Source organism: Engystomops pustulosus, chromosome 1 (assembly GCF_040894005.1).
Source record: "Engystomops pustulosus chromosome 1, aEngPut4.maternal, whole genome shotgun sequence".
NCBI lineage: Eukaryota > Metazoa > Chordata > Amphibia > Anura > Leptodactylidae > Engystomops > Engystomops pustulosus.
Window position 1 is genome coordinate 39,543,031 of NC_092411.1, and position 16,426 is coordinate 39,559,456.

A 16,426-nucleotide genomic window follows, 5' to 3' on the forward strand; every position below is an offset into this window, starting at 1 on the left:
TCTTGTGGTTTGTTTACTGGGAAAAGTAAATAAATGTTACATGGATCACTGTGGCCTCAATGTAAGCCATCGTAGCACCACATACAGTTCTGATGGTTCTGCTTGTAGCTGCACTGTGTGAAAGCACCAGGCCAGCGGCACTTGATAGTTGTCCATCCCTAAATCATGATTCCAATTTGTTGCTGATGTTTTGCAGGGTGAAAGGGACTCCTTGCATCATATATCACGATGATGCTTAAGACCCCTTTGCCTGCTTGGTGGTTGCTTCATTAAAATCTATCTGGTGCTTGATTTGAATTTCACAGACTGACCACTAACGTGTGCCACCGACCTTACGTTTGCCTCATACGTGCAAGTATGCTTGATCCGTGTGTCACATGATGACACACCAGGTGACATTTGTAGGCTTGTTGGTTATGTCTGGCTTACTGGGGTTCAAGTCATTAAATTCTGGTGACAGAGAGCATGCTTTCACCCAAATATATTTGGTTAAATTCGAAATTCAAGTGACCTCTTGATAAATTCTTGATTGAAGTGTTATGTATACAGCGCTTATGCAGATCTAAGCGCCTCCATGGTAACAGACAACAAAAGTGCTATGTAGTCAAACTCCTTTTAAACTTACCCTACTTATTGCTGACAAACATTATCTTACCTGGCTCCCTGCCAGTAGCTTCCAGTAAGGGGGGAAAAGGGGGAGGGCTGTTAGTTCAAAATCCAGGAATCATTCCATCAATTCTTACTCGCTTCCTCCACAATTATGGTTCTCCCAACCCCTCCCTCTGCCTCTTCCCTTGCCTGCACCTCTCCACTGTCGTCAGCTGAAGCTAGCGTTCACCACTAAAGCGTGAGAATTGCTTGCGTAATGGGAGGGGCAGAGAGAGGGATTAGGAGGACCAGAATTGCAGAGGCTGGGAGGAGGAATTGATAGAACAATGGTTCCTGAATTTTGAACAAGCCCCCCCCTCCCAGGGACTTGCTAGAAGCTACTGGCAGGGGGCAAGGTAAGATAAAAATCTAATAATCTAAAATTATGAAATTACTCCAATTATTCCATATTTTGGTATTTAATATCAGTAACCTACTGGAACATGTCATCATTGAAAAATAACTTTCTAGTTTTGTGCCCTTTACCTCTCACCTGGGTCCTTCCCACTCATCACTCTATGTAATCTTATACCTCTTTGTGTCCAGTCTGTCTTGCTCTAGCAAGATGGATTTATGCTGAGATTTTAGAGTGGATGTCTGCAGATGCAAAGAGCAAAGTTCGTTTTAAAGGAAACCTACCATGAGGACTCTACTATCAGAAGTAGACCTGATTGTAGATTCCTCCTGTCTGCTTTTACCCTAATCTGAAATTAACTCATCCTGGAACCTAACCTAACTTGCTAAAAATGTTATTTAAGTAATATCTAAATTAACTGCAGAGGCTACTGGGGCTTGTACTAGCCTGGCCAGACATTGGGAGCTAGGGCTAGAACACGCCCCAGTAGCCTCTGCAGTTAATTTATATATTACTTAAATAAACTTTTTAACAAGTTAGGTTCCAGGATTATGAAATTATAGATTAAGGCAGAGGCAGACGGGAAGCATCTACCATCACATCTACTTCTGATAGATTCCTTGTGGTAGGTTTCCTTTAAGGGGTTAGTGACTATGTAAAGATATTTGCCAATTAGTGAAGATAAATTAAGTTAAGGTAATAAATCAACGTCCAGTAATGTTTCTGTAGGGGATTGATATGCAGGTCAGCTGCATATTTCATCAGGTAAGGTGAAAACGTTGCCCTGTATCTAGAATAATCTATCCTTTGACCTTGGCTAATAAGCGGCCTCATACCAGGGAGGGAGACTTGTGTGTGGGGTATAAGGATGGCAATACTAATGTCACTCAGAAATCTTTTCACAATATTAAAATACAAATTCCTGAGGGTCAAGTGTCACCGAGAACATGCAAACCCTCCACCATCAGCTACTTTGAGTCACTTAAAGCCTCAGATGTGATATCCGGCTCTGCTCCTAATAAGTCCCAATGGAAATTCAGGCAGAACGACTCTGCAGCCAGGTTTCATGTTCTAAACGTATTATCTATTATAGTGAAGAGGGCTTGGATGTAACGATAGCAGCATAGGCCGATGCTTATGTATGATGTATGACCTCAGTTGCCGTCTAGGGACACTTCTAGCTCTTGATATAATTTTCGATTGAAGGGATTTTCTAGTTTGAACAAAAGAAAAAATTAAAAGCTCAGTCAAGGTTAAAAAGCAGGAATAAAATCTAAAAGAAAGAGCAGATCTGTATTGATTACCACAATCTTCCCTGACCTTTGCGCATCATGTGACCACTGCAGCCAATCAGTGAGTAGTAAGGCCTATGACTGTTATGGCTACTGATGGTTGCTTATACAGCAGGAGCTTGTGCACTGTATCTCAGGGATAAGAGATGGATACTTTTTATTATGGAATATTCTAGAATTCTCTAGATAAAGGTCAGAATTTCTGGGAATATTGATATAATGTGACCCAACCTCACAGAGGTTCTTGAAAGTGTGTGGTTTATTTTATCTTTTCAAAGTTGATCATTGGAGGATTTGTTCACCGGAAAGAGAGTGATGGATGGACATGTCTGTATTTTATGAAATTATTCAGTGCAATATTAGGGAGCAGAAATGTTCAGTTTTTTTCCAATGAAGTACAGGCGGTCCCCTACTTAAGAACACCCGACTTACAGACAACCCCTAGTTACAAACGGCCCTCGGGTAATTGGTAATTTACTGTACTTTAGCCCTAGGCTACAATAATCAGCTGTAATGAAGCTTTATTGCTAATCCTGGTTCTTATGACAACCCAACATTTTTAAAATCCAATTGTCACATAGACCAAAAAAATTTGTCTGGAGTTAGGCTGCATTCACACACATGTATGGGGGACGTATATACTGCCGACGTATGTATGGCCTATATACGTCCCCCATACACTTCTATGGGCTCACGGCACCGTACGGAAGCGGTACGGTGCAGCACCGTACTGCTCCGTAGCCTATCTTTTCCCGTGTTACGGCGCCGTGGGCCCATATGTTCCTATGGAGAGGGGCGGGGTGAGCTGCGCTCACCTCCTCCTCCTCTACCCGCAAGCTGCTGTGTGCCCGCCGTGCTACAGTGAGGCAGGCGACGGCAGTGTGCATGTAGCCTTACAATGATAAAATATACAGTTCCGTCTTACATCCAAACTCAACTTAAGAAAAAACCTACAGAACCTTTTTTGTACGTAACCCAGGGACTGCCTGTATACAGCAGTTTTTAAAATAGCCGTACTGCATACACTGCAATGTTAAAGGGGTTGGCCGCTTTTTTTTTTGTAATGTGTGTGTGGGGCGGGATTTTATGTAATTTACCAATATACATAAAGTAAAAGATTTGCACCACTTTCTTGATATGTAGAGTGAATCCCCTGTTTCACAAATGTCTTTTATATCATTAGCCAAAATGGACGGAGATGGAGGGTCATGTCATGTATTCATGAATAATATTATACCTAGAATGGGTGATTTTCATTGACAAAGTTAAGGTCCTGGAAGGTAGATTGGTCATGGACAGATAGAAATCACATGACCCTCCATCTATGGGCATTTTATGGACTGGAACAGTAGCTGAGCAGAACTATTAAAAGATGTATATTGGTAACTCACCTAATATCCTCCCCCCACACTTACTAACACATTAGAAAAGACAACCCCTTTAAGTCAGTTCTGTGCCAAGTTATATTACTTATTTTTTAGCTGTGGTTCCAGAAGGAACAGAAACAGTAAGTCTCTTGTAGGGGGCCGCTGAAGATGGCCAATTTCAATATTTGGATTTTGTTACAGACTTCTATAGATGAATGGAGGGGGCAATGTGCGCCCCCCCGCCGTTCATTCAAGTGGAAATGAGATCCTAGGCGGTCTCAATAGTCAGATCCCCTCCAATCAGACACGTATCACCTATCCTATTGATGGTTGCACATAAAAAAATGCGTACAACCCCTTTAACAGGACAACCCATATTTCTATCTTCTCTACTGGTGAATTTTTAGACATTCCCAGATTGTGTGACTACTAATCACACATAAAATATCGCCGGCTGATATCTCCTCAGTTCTGAATATATTTCTGAGTGACACAAATGTCCTCATGCATAATGTGCACTAAGCATCATCCTGTCACCTTGTAGGATAATGTTCTGAATTAACGAGGCTTCTCGGAGCACAGTAATTGGTGATCAGTATAGGACGCTCTGGAAAGAGCCGCAAAACTTCACCGTAATCCCGCCATGACATGATATCTGCTCGCTCTTTAATCCCGTAACAGCAGGAGTTTAATATGTGCATAAAATTGGATTTTACGCTCCTCACATAACGTCTTTATAGTCTGCTGCATATTTTCATATTCCAGTCATCTTTGACATGACTATTGATATAAATATTTGTTGTTTAATATGGAAACTTTTCCCGATCTCAAATTTTACCATTTAGTATTTGTCGCAGTTTACACCCAGATTTGATATACACCTCATACACACAAACGTGTGGGAGGAAACTGGAGGACCCGGAGGAAACCCGAACAAATATATAATGTTGAACACAGCCCTACATCACCACCACGATGACTCCCATATACTATAAGCATTCACTGTGTAGAAATTCTGAAGCAATCATCCACCCAGAAGACAAATTGTGACAATCTATCCGGCATGTACAATGTTCTCATGTAATATTTGGCAGTGTCGAAGATGTGGGTGCTCTGCCAGCGCTGACAGGAAGGGTTACCATACAGATGGGCTCATGTAGGAGCTGCTGCCGGTCACAACAAGACACCGACAGAGCCTCAGGATTAGGTTGGCAGCGAACAAATAAATGAGCGCAGAATACAACGCCACATATCTGCCAGAATTAATTTACTTCACTACTTACTGGCTGTAATGAATCTTTATATAGCGCCATCGTATTCTGCAGCGCTTTATAGATCATGGGGGCATTTACAGACAAATGGGACATAATGGAGCAATAAAATGGTCATCACTTGAAACAGAAGCAATAAGGGCCCTGCTCTGGAGATCACACAATCTATTGTACCCTGGTGTGACCACTACATACTGTGCAGTTGTCTTCTTCAGTCTCTATACACTGTACACAATGGGGCTCATTTACTAAGGGGCCGAATCGTCGGGTTTCCAGAATATTACCGTTTTGCGCCGTTTGTCCCTGAATTGCCCCGGGTTTTTGGCGCACGCGATCGGATTGTCGCATCGGCGCCGGCTTGCATGCAACGGAAATCGGGGGCGTGGCTGTCGGGAAAACCCGTATCCGGAAAATAAATTGTGTCGCAAGATCAGCACTTACATTCACCGAGGAGAAGAAGGGGGACCTCGGTGCAGCAGCGACACCTGGTGGACATTGGGAGCATGAACTTAGTGAATCATCGCAGACCCAAATCGGCGTCGGAGAACGCGCCGCTGGATTGCGACTGGACCAGGTAAGTAAATGTGCCCCAATGTGAACAGGGTCTCCAGCGAGGTAGAATCAGAAATGCTTTAATGAAACATATAAAAACCAGATACCAGATTAGTCGTCATAATGGACTAAAGACGAATAAAGATGACACCTGTCATCAGGTCTCTGCCACTAGTCCTGTCACCTCTACCTGTTGGAGCAGCTCACAAGGATCCCATCCCAGCCTTTATCTAGTCATTTCATACATTATTCATTGTAAAATCATCTATTATTTATCATGTAAATGAGGCTGGTCACATGGTCAGAGGCAGTGATGTCACACCTGTTACCCCTCCCCTCTCCTCCCCCTCCTCATGTCTGTGTGTAATGTATAGTAAAGCATTGCTAGTGTGTGTGCTGCATCTGCTGACATGCTGCATCCTCCTAATATACAGGTGAGAGACACAGACATCAGCTACACATGAATCTGACATGTTCTGCTATAACATGGCTGCCTGGAGCTGCTGTATCTCTCCTATACACACACACATGCACACACAGGCTGCAGGGGGCGTGGCCACCAGCACCAGGAAGCACATCATTATACAGCCTCACATCATTATACAGGCTGTCAGTCATGCACTGGGGGTGTGGCTGTACCTCCCACTCATGAATAAGGTGGACAGCTTGAATATGCTAATGCTTCATTGGACATTTCACAGGTCATTTGCATACAGCTTTAGGACCTCATTGCTTAGGTTTACAGGCATGTGGAGGGACAATAAAGGGATAGAGGAAATGCTCTCTAATGGCAGTTTATGAAAATATATTTGGTTTAGGGGGTTATTTTGCATGACGGGTTCTCTTTAACGCATCTGAAATGCAGCAATGCTTTATTTGCTACTTTTTGTATCTGGTTTTAAAGGAAACCTACCACCACGGATTTACCTATAAAGGTAGATCCGGCGGCAGGTTCCTCTAATGTAGAGTAGTATAACCCTTTTTAGGACCGATTCTTTCGTGGCCCATAACTTTAGGAAATTTGCATACTGGGAGAATAAAAATTTATAAAAGAGGCTACTGGGGCGTGGAGTAGCCGGAGCTGAGGCTACTTGGCCGGCTACTCCACACCCCAGTAGCCTCTTTGATCCTCCTACCCAGACATCTTCAGCGTGCAGCTATAAGGAGCTGGATTCTGCGCATGCGCAGTAGTTACGGCTTCAGGGCCGAGACAGCGCAGCCGGCGACCTACGCAGAACCCAGCTTTGCGGACAAGTGTGCGCAGCTCCTCATAGTTGTGCTCTGAAGATGCATTGGTAGGTGGAACACAATTGGTTACTGGGGCATGGAGTACTCCACAGTGTGTAGCCTCAGCTCTGGCTACTCCATGCCCTAGTAGCCTCTTTAGGAAATTTGCATATTGGGGGAATTACAATGTATAAAAGTTCTGGGCCATGAAAGAATTAGCCCTAAAAAGGGCTATACTACTATACATTAGAGGAACCTGTCCCCTGCTTAATAGGTAGATCCGAGGTGGTAGGTTTCCTTTAATATGTTACATTAAAGTATTTTTGATTTTACCTCGTTTGAGACCTCATCCACATTGTCTGGCTTCTATTTGTATCCCGGATTGGCCCAGCCTCTTGTGTCTCCAAGCTTTCCTCTTTTCATGGCATGTCATTGGACATTTTTATTTTATTCAATGTCCGCTTAAACTTGTAGAATTAGCAGAGATGGATAAAAAAAACAGTAATGTTTTTACATCCAGAGAATACTGTGATATACAGTGAGTTATTGTACTCAGTAAGATCGGTAAAGTCACTATTTCTAGTATCTGAGGCACAATTAATCTGCTTCTTTATTCCAAATTCCATATTATAAATCAAAAGTTTTAAAGGGAACTTGTCACCAATTTTTACACTTGCACTACCAGCACCCTGAGGTAGGGTATGAAATCTCCTTTTAGCATTCCCTTTAGTGTTGCATTTTTCCCACTTTACCAATCTAAAAAGAAATGGACGCTAAAGATATATGCAAATGAGCTGAAGAAGTCTGTTTTTGCTTGGGAGTCACACTAAGAGGCTGGAGGGGGATTATCACTCCACATGCTCCTATATTGGGTTATATTGCACCTAGTACCAGACTTTTTCCACTTTAATGATGGGAATCTTCTATTTCAAAACACACCTGGATTACGGATATGTGAGCTAAAGGACAGGAGATACAGGCGGTTAAAGGCAAAGGCAGGTTTTGGATCTTAATCAGCAGCTCCCATTCCCAAAAATGACTTCTGTATAGCTCTTCTGTATAGCTCTTAGAACCACCACCCAGGTGTGCTCTTAAGAATGAGCTAGGTTCTTTGTCTTGCTATAGACTACAGATATATACACATTTACAAATGTATAAGCATAGCGTCCATATATTTGGGTGACCTTGCAGGACACAGAAGGTAACTTCCCGCTTACCACCGGATGATCTTTCTCCAGGAAGCTGGTGTTGTTTTCCATAGCTGGGAAGATCTGGCATTCTGCTGGGATCATGCTGGTTTTTGTTTAATTATATTCATGTCGGATTATTCCGATAATGAGAGAGGGAAGGAAAGGAGAGCGGATGCCAGGGTGCTGCAGTCCTACCCGGCCACTTTCATCTTCATAGCCAAATAATGCTCTGCCGATGCCAGGATTTCCCAATTAATTCTCTGTCTGTGGAGGCTGCAGGCAGATCGGAGCACTTCACTTGGCCACGTGCCTATCTGTATTACTATAGCGTAGTATCAGTACGTATGTCTTCTGTATGGTTGATATAGAAGGGAATAGCAGACACAGCTGCTGTTTTCCTTATTGGTCTAGTACTGCATTCACTTGTTACTGTAAATCAGGCTTTACTAACTTGTGTATGATTCTCTATACGTTATATGACCAGGCCTGGAGACATTTTTTTTGTATTGTATAGTATATATTTTTTCAGTTTTCAAATGAACTCAAAATGACCAATGTAAATTAATTCCCTAGAGTGTGACCTCTATTTTTATATATAATATGTATAGTCTTGGGCAAACTATGGTGATGTTTTTTATACTATACTGTAATGGGGATTTAATTGGGAAAATATTGTTTATTTTTAATATATTTTTGAATATGTTGTGTGTGTTTGTTTTTTAACCTTATATGCACCCCCTACAGGTCATAAAAGACCCCTGGGGGACAAAATGTCATTTTTTTCTAGATTTCACCTGTAATTGGGGAATCTATAAAAGGTGAAACGACCCACCGCGGGGGACCCATCTGTTCTATATTAACCCCTGCAGGCCCTGCCGACTGCCGCATTAACTACATAGTGCTGCTTCAGCACAATGCAGAGAATGCAGAAGCGGTAATAAACTGCTTCTGCCTTCTCCCTTTGGTCTCTGGTCCTGCTCCCATGTTTAGCACAGGATCGGAAGAAACTGCAGTATTGTCAAAAAACATTGGTGCGGACTTCAAGGAAAGCTACCATTTGTGAACCAAACCTACCTTGAGACTGCTGTAGCTACACTGATGCAGAAACATATCTTGTTTAATCCTTGAGCTGCCTGAACTGTCCAGACAGAACTAATCAACCTGAGCTTCATGACTCATACACAGCAGCTGGGAGATGGCCCAGCGATTGATTAATTCTGATTGTCAGGGACAACACAGTGATGACGTATTCTCGACTTATGATATTAATAATAATAATTCCTTTAGTTATATAGCGCACACAGATTACACAGCGCTGCATAGAGCTTGCCAAATAAGTCTCTGTCCCATTGGGGCTCACAATCTAATCAACCTTGGAGTGTGGGAGGAATCCAGGAACCCAGCGCTGCAAGCCTCTAGTGAGAACCACTGAACCCCCGTGCTGCCCCTATTTTGTAATATACTTTATTGAAGAAATCTGTGCCGCCTTTTTCCTCCTCTGCAGTTTGTAAATCAGCTTTCTGTCAGCTGAGAGATAATGGAACCTGATAAAGTGCCTAATGACTTAACCCATTACAGATTGACCCTAGATAATCTAATCTATAATGCAAATGTTCTCAAGGTACGAATCGAAGCATAAAATAGAGGATTCTACAGAGGACATTTTGTACCCTTCCTGAGGGGCCTAGTAGTTTAATTGGGTAAAATCTAGGATCCTGTACTTATGCCTAATACTTGATGATGTCGCAGTCTCCCCTCTAGAGCAGGCACAGGTTAGTGATACCCTCTCCGACATCTGCTTGCCCCCTTCATGCTGCAGCACTGTGGAGATTTATAAGACCATTGTATGCATTAGTTTTATTGTTTTTGTTTTACCTGTAAAACTGTTGGGTCATGTACTGTATTTTTCAGACTATAAGGCGCACCATCAATAAATTCCTGCTAAAACGTCTAGGTTCATATACAAGGTGCACCGGATTATTAGGCACACCTGATTATAAGGATGAATGAACAGCAGGTGGCAGACCTGCGCTCAGTTCAAGGCCTGGACTATAAGGCGCACCTTTTGATTTCTGAGAAAATCTGAGGATTTCTTTGTGCGTCTTATAGTAGTGGTGGCAAATCTATGGCACGGCTGCCAGAGGTGGCACTCAGAGCCCTTTATGTGGGCACCCAGGACTTCACCCCCAGCACACCCAGACTTCACCCCAGAACACCCAGGGGACCCAGAGCTCCTGCTCTGTGTCCCCTGATTCTTCCCCTTCAGGGGACCCTGGAAGGAAGCTATAATCCAAATTTCTCCATCTTCTTTCTACTGTATTGGTGTCCTCAGGACACCAATATGATTTAAACTTGTGATACAGCTGGGATCAATAGGTTGGCTGGGCGATCTAAAACTAGTTTTTTTTTTGTAGGTTGGGCACTCTGTCTCATAAAGGTTCGCCATCACTGCCTTATAGTCTGAAAAATACGGTATTGTGATACCCATGTAATGCTGTGCTGAGGCATCATGTAACTGGCGGTAAAGCACAGTGCAGGAGAAATCTAAGCTTGTGTCTGAACGGAGGAGAAAGACCGCTGATTGTCTCTTATACTTTACACTTTATGCTTTGAAGTGATGAGTACAGTGATGGAAAAGTGTTATTCTGCACTTTAGAAAGTTTTCTCTCCAGTAATTCTGCTTTGTATTTCTATTTACGTTCCCAACTTACTCGCAGCACTGATGCTTCATGGGCCTAGGAGCCATCCACTTTGCTATAGTGTAGCTCTAACTTTTAAAAGTTGGAGGGTTTACGCCTAAAACCTGTGTCCTTGAGTCGGTAATGACTTGCCCTCCTCTGTCTCGCTCACAGATTGACGTTCTAAAATCAGCATTAGAATCCGCCATCGCTGGTCAGTCGGAAAAACCAGAAGAGACTGAAACTTCAGAAGACGTGTCTGATCTGTACGGAGAAGCCTCGGAGAAGACGGAGGCAGATCTGCTCCCGGAATACCTCTCTAGGCTTCATGTGAGTTGAAATTGTCTCGTAAGGATCTTTTAATATGTAAATCTGTAGTTTTCGTTTTTGTCGTGCTGACATTTTCTCTTTCACACTTGACTGCGTCTGCAAGCGAACAAAACACATGCAATTATATATAAATCATCTTCCGTAGGAAATCCGGCTAGAGGGATCCAGTACTCCAGGATACATGTGTACTTGTATAATACTACGTCTTTGTCTGCCGGGTTCTCCCAACCCCCAATGTCTGCCTAAGACGCAGAAACCTATTAGCTAAAGTAGCATGTCATTGCAGGCCCATTACTCAACCTTGAAAGCCGACTCATGTTAACACAAATCACTTACATTAAAATTATCCTGTACTTTCTCCAGTATATGAAGGCCTCGCCGGAGTGCAGTGTATGGAGATTGTAGACTCCTATTTGTCATCATTTGTGATATTCAACAACCCAAGTCAAGGCTGTCCGGAACTTATGTCTTATAGTATCATCAGGAGGAATGTGTAAAATATCTTAATTTTCTATGATTGTAGCTGGACTTTGAGCACTGTGGTACACTGGTGTATGAAATCTCTACAATGAACACAGACCCTTCCCCTTGAGTAACCATTGTAGTATTTAAACAGAATAGGGAGGAGCTGTGCAGCAGTACAGCGTAGAGATATCACACCAGGGCACTCTAGTGGTCAAAGTCCAGCTGAAATCCTGAAATATGTTGAAGAGATCTCACACACCAATGCACTCAAGTGCTCAAAGTCCAGCTCCTCTAATATAGTCTAGCTACAGTCCTGGAATATAGTGAAGAGATCTCTCACACCTGTGCACTCCAGTACTATAAGTCTAGCTAAAATCCTGGAATATAGTGAGGAGATCTATCACACCAGTACACTCAAGTACTACAAGTCTAGCTACGATCCTAAAGTCTAGTGACAAGATCTCTCAACCCAGTACACTCCAGCGCTCCAAGTTTAGCTACAATCCTGGACTTTAAATGCATTTTTCACAGCTCTACTTCAAAGATACAAAGACCTACAGGGCTGATACCAAACACTCTCTGCACCTTTGTATTGTCCAAATTGTTGACAGGTTCCCTTTAAAAAAAACCTTCTGCCATTCCATATATGTTTTAATACATTTTTTGAGCTCTGCATTGTTCGGACTCTTTGTATTCCTCCCAGAATTGTGTGAATACATTGGCTACTAGGATTTGCACTGTGTGGCGGTGCTGAATGAACGTACAGGCGGTCCCCTACTTAAGGACACCCGACTTACAGACAACCCATAGTTACAGACGGACACCTCTGCCCACTGTGACCTCTGGTGAAGCTCTCTGGATGCTTTAAAATAGTCCCAGATTGCAATAATCAGCTTAAAATTGTCTGCAATGAAGCTTTATTGATAATTCTTGGTCCTATTACAGCAAAAAAAATTTGAAACTCCAATTGTCACTGGGGCAAAAAAAAAAATTGTCGGGAACTACAATTATAAAATATACAGTTTCGACTTACATACAAATTCAACTTAAGAACAAACCTACAGTCCCTATCTTGTATGTAACCCGGGGACTGCCTGTATTGTGTGCTACACCCCATTGTCTACCAGAGGAATAACAGAGGAATGAACCCTCATTTCAAAGAAAGAAGTTATTAGTGTGTATATTATGGGGATATGTATATATGGTTATCTACCCTCTACCACAGTATGTGCACTCTCACATCAGTCTGCTTATTTATTTTAATAGGAAGAGGGGGAATAACAAATGGATGGCCATGTTTAGCAAGGGATTGGTGATACTTCCCTATGGAGGCAGATGTTATAGAGGGCACTGCGGCTCACCTCATGAACTTATGGTTATTGCACAGTCGCCACCATGTGGGGGACCTGACATCAGCTCTACCCTCTGTTTACTCCGAGCCGTAGAGTTAATATTTGGTCGGCCATGGTCAGCAGTGATTTCTGCATCTATTGTTTATCACACGGGGCCGGATTAGAGAACACGTCTCATCGAGCCAAGTGATTGCAGAGGCTCTGGAATTTCTGCAGAGCGAAGATTAGCAACTAAGGAAGCGTCAGATTAGTTCCACTGGCACCAAGAGCTTTATCATGGCAGCAACACATGAACATATACACAGCATTGCCTGACAAGTCTATAAGTTTAAATGAACTCTTGTTTAGTTTGGAAGTAACCCCCCTATCCCACTCATAAAGGGATAAATTTCTTATCTGTATTCTGATGCGGCTCTGGGACAGTGGTCCAGTGGGAATGCCCGGCCGCCCCGAAGTTCTTGGAGCTTGAATATTATTGTAAGCAAACGGCACGGCACGGAGGAACCACAGCGCGGGACGTATATTTTTTGTGCAGCCTTCCCTCGGGCCAACACACAATTTTATTTTTTTCTTACAACACATTTAGGATTTGTCCCCAATATTGTTGGTAACTTTTGATACTTATAAAGTATGTTGTGACTTTTTGTAGAAATAACACACATGTGCATTAGTGGTGGATGGCTTTGGATTGTATGCATTTATGCCATTGAATGTGCGTATTGTATTAGGTTCACACCACATTTTGAGCCATTTGATTTCAATATGCGTCGGATTCTAAGCTGGAACATATCCTAAAGTAGTTATCCAGCTCTCACTCGCCACAACGGAGCAGCCCCAATCCAGCAAATGTCAGACCAGCGTGAAGGCGGCAAAGAAGAAGGTAAAATTCCAGCAGAGCGGTGATCTTCTAAATATTCATCTTTATTTCATCAGGTTAATAAGAACAGAAGAATGTATTTATAACATATTATACCAGCCTAAAACTAGATATATACATTTGTGTGTGTGTGTGTGTATATATATATAATCAAAAAATACATGTTTTGTTTGTATCATTTGTTATGATGTAGGGCTAACTATAACTGAAATGCATTAACATGTTTGGCAGTTTGTTCTTTTTATCCTGATGAAATGAAGATGAACATTTATAAGATCACCGCTCTGCTGGAATTTTACCTTCTTCTTTGCTAGGACATATAGGCACATACAGTGGGATACAACTTCCTTATACTCCCCTTCTCCCTCTGAAAGTGGATTTCGGTAGTAGCCAGTGATTGGCTGTTACTGATGTTCAGGGTGTTTCCCCAAGTGATGTCACTGCCCATATAAGGACAGAGCATCTGCTCATCGGAAGGGAACTTACCTGAGCATTCACTCAGCGGAGGCAGGGGATGGATGCAAAAACCCATAGGCTATTATGACCTCCACTGAGCGTATACGGAGGAAGACGTAGCTTGCTGCATCCTGACAGACGCATAAACATACTAGGTAGACACAGACAAGAGTGATGCCCCCTGCTGCCAGTGTTATGCATTCTCTCAGTACATGTCGCGAGCTTTCCTGCCATATCGTATATGCCGAGTATATACAAAACAAGAGATATGAATGTTATCTTACTAGGCCTGACAGTTTATAAATGTATTCATTCTTGATGTAGTTTGGATGAAGTTCTGTATTGTGTCCCCGTACTGTTTTTGTAAACGTTAATATCATATTTGAACTTTTTTATTGTAGGTTTGGAGTTTGAAAGTTTTTGCATTATAGTTTTGTTAATAAAAAAAAAAAAGTTTATAGACTGTGGAAATAAAAGGAAGCTCTGTACAATCTCCAGTTGTTGATCTACCCTATCTTACAACGTACATTTATTTTAAGCAAAATAATTTTGGGGGGGGGGGGGTTAAGGAATTTTTTTAATGTCAGCTTTTATTGCTTTCTTCCTAACAGGAATTGAATACAAAACTCAATTCTCTTGGCAAAATTGAGCCTGAGAACCTCGTGAGCCTGACCACTAGCTTTGTACAACAGAAGCTGCCAGAAAGCGAGAAGCCGGACATTGTAAACTACGAGGCTCGTCTTAAGGAATGGGAACAAGAACAAGTAGTGCTGATCCAGAGAGAGAAGGAGCTGAGAGAGACGGCCAGGCAGAAGTATGAAGCACTGCTCGCATCCAGGGCCAAGGCTGCTGCTTAACACCTTCCATGCCGGTCATACTGCCATTGGACACATCCTTATTCTCTATATGCTGTACCATTCCCAGTGTATATTCTTATCAGGGCTCCAGTTCTATGAACATTTTATCACATTATAGACATTAAAGTTGAATTCTGTGTTTCTATGCAATTCAGAATAAATTTATGGTGAACTACTGTCTAATGTAGGTTTGTTAACTCTTGAGCGATTGATTGAATTAAATAATGACATAAAGTAAAATAAATTGGATTTTGCAGTTGTAGAAGTTGTTTTGTAGAGTTAAAGGGGTATTCTCTTCCCGGTATTCACATTCAGTTAAATGAATCTGCCATTTATATACATTTCTTCAATTAGATGTTATTAAAAATAATTTACCTGTGTGAAGAGAATTTCTCATAAATGGAGTCCTAAGTCCTTGGATACGGCCACCTCTGCTGGAGTGATTGCACAAAGAAACAAAAGGTTTTTTGTATGTGTAATGTTTGGGAGTTACTGCTGGTCCCACAGAGTGTGGGGTGGTCGTATCCGAGGAAGTGACGTGTTTTGATTGCAGTGTGTGTTCTTAGCCATGAGCACGAATGCATCGGCGAACGGAACTGATACATGTCCTGCGCCGGTTACTGCTTTTGTAGATTGATAAGATGTAAAAGTAAATTTGCATATGGGCACGATGGGAAAGGTCATCACTCTCTGAGCCCTGATAGGTGGAGCACCACTTCTTAGTATCTCTCCATGTAAAGTTATGTATTTATAGTGTAAGATTTACCCCATGGGAAAGAAATTGTCCCTTAAACAGAAAGATGTAGACATAATGAGCAATTCCACAGAAGACAAGGCTAAGCCTCGGGGCACATGGTATACATTTAGGAACAGGAGGGAGGAATAATTCTCAACCACTGTGTCACCACAGGGGAAGTACTTGTCACAATCTATGGTTAAAAAAGGAAAACTTGTAAAAATAGACCAGGACTTTCAAGTTTACAATTCACAATTAGACTGAATGAAAACTTCCTTGAAACTATACACTGAAATATCAACTTTGGCCCCTCACACACACAAACTGTCAGCATGTAATGTATGGCCTAAACACTAAGCAACTGAAAGTGAACTAAATATCTGGGCCAGATCCTCCATCCAGTACATGCTGCTAGTGTGTAGATTTTTTGGATTGGCGGCCAAACAGCCATTCTTGCAAATTGACACCTCTTGGTACAAGCCAAAGCAATCATGGTCATGGCTAGTGAGCGCTCCTCATCCCTGCCCTGGGGTCCGGTATATGCAGTGTTCACTGCACTGCCCTTCCTCCTCAGTCCTGATTGACAGATCTCCGTGCTAGGACATGCTGCTGTGTGGAACATTGTGCGAGAGCTCGGTTACATCATTGGCCACTTCATGTCATGTGACCAGGGTGATTTCATCAAAGGTCCTGTTAATTTGAAACGTTTACCCTATGTATTTATCTGATCCCATGAATTCACCGCAGGGAGGGGGTGGGGGTAGTAGAAGTCC

General features: G+C 42.3%; 1 protein-coding gene across 1 annotated transcript in view; it reads left to right on the top strand.

Annotated features, from left to right (window-relative positions):
• MRPS27 (mitochondrial ribosomal protein S27) overlaps positions 1 to 15,093 on the top strand; it is a 51,215-nt gene extending 36,122 nt beyond the window's left edge. Inside the window, exons 10-11 of the mRNA XM_072138793.1 lie at positions 10,755 to 10,910; positions 14,672 to 15,093. Of these exons, the coding sequence (XP_071994894.1) occupies positions 10,755 to 10,910; positions 14,672 to 14,917 (402 nt within the window). The 3' untranslated portion in view covers positions 14,918 to 15,093. The remainder of the gene's footprint in view (positions 1 to 10,754; positions 10,911 to 14,671) is intronic.
• The last annotated feature ends 1,333 nt before the right edge of the window (positions 15,094 to 16,426 follow it).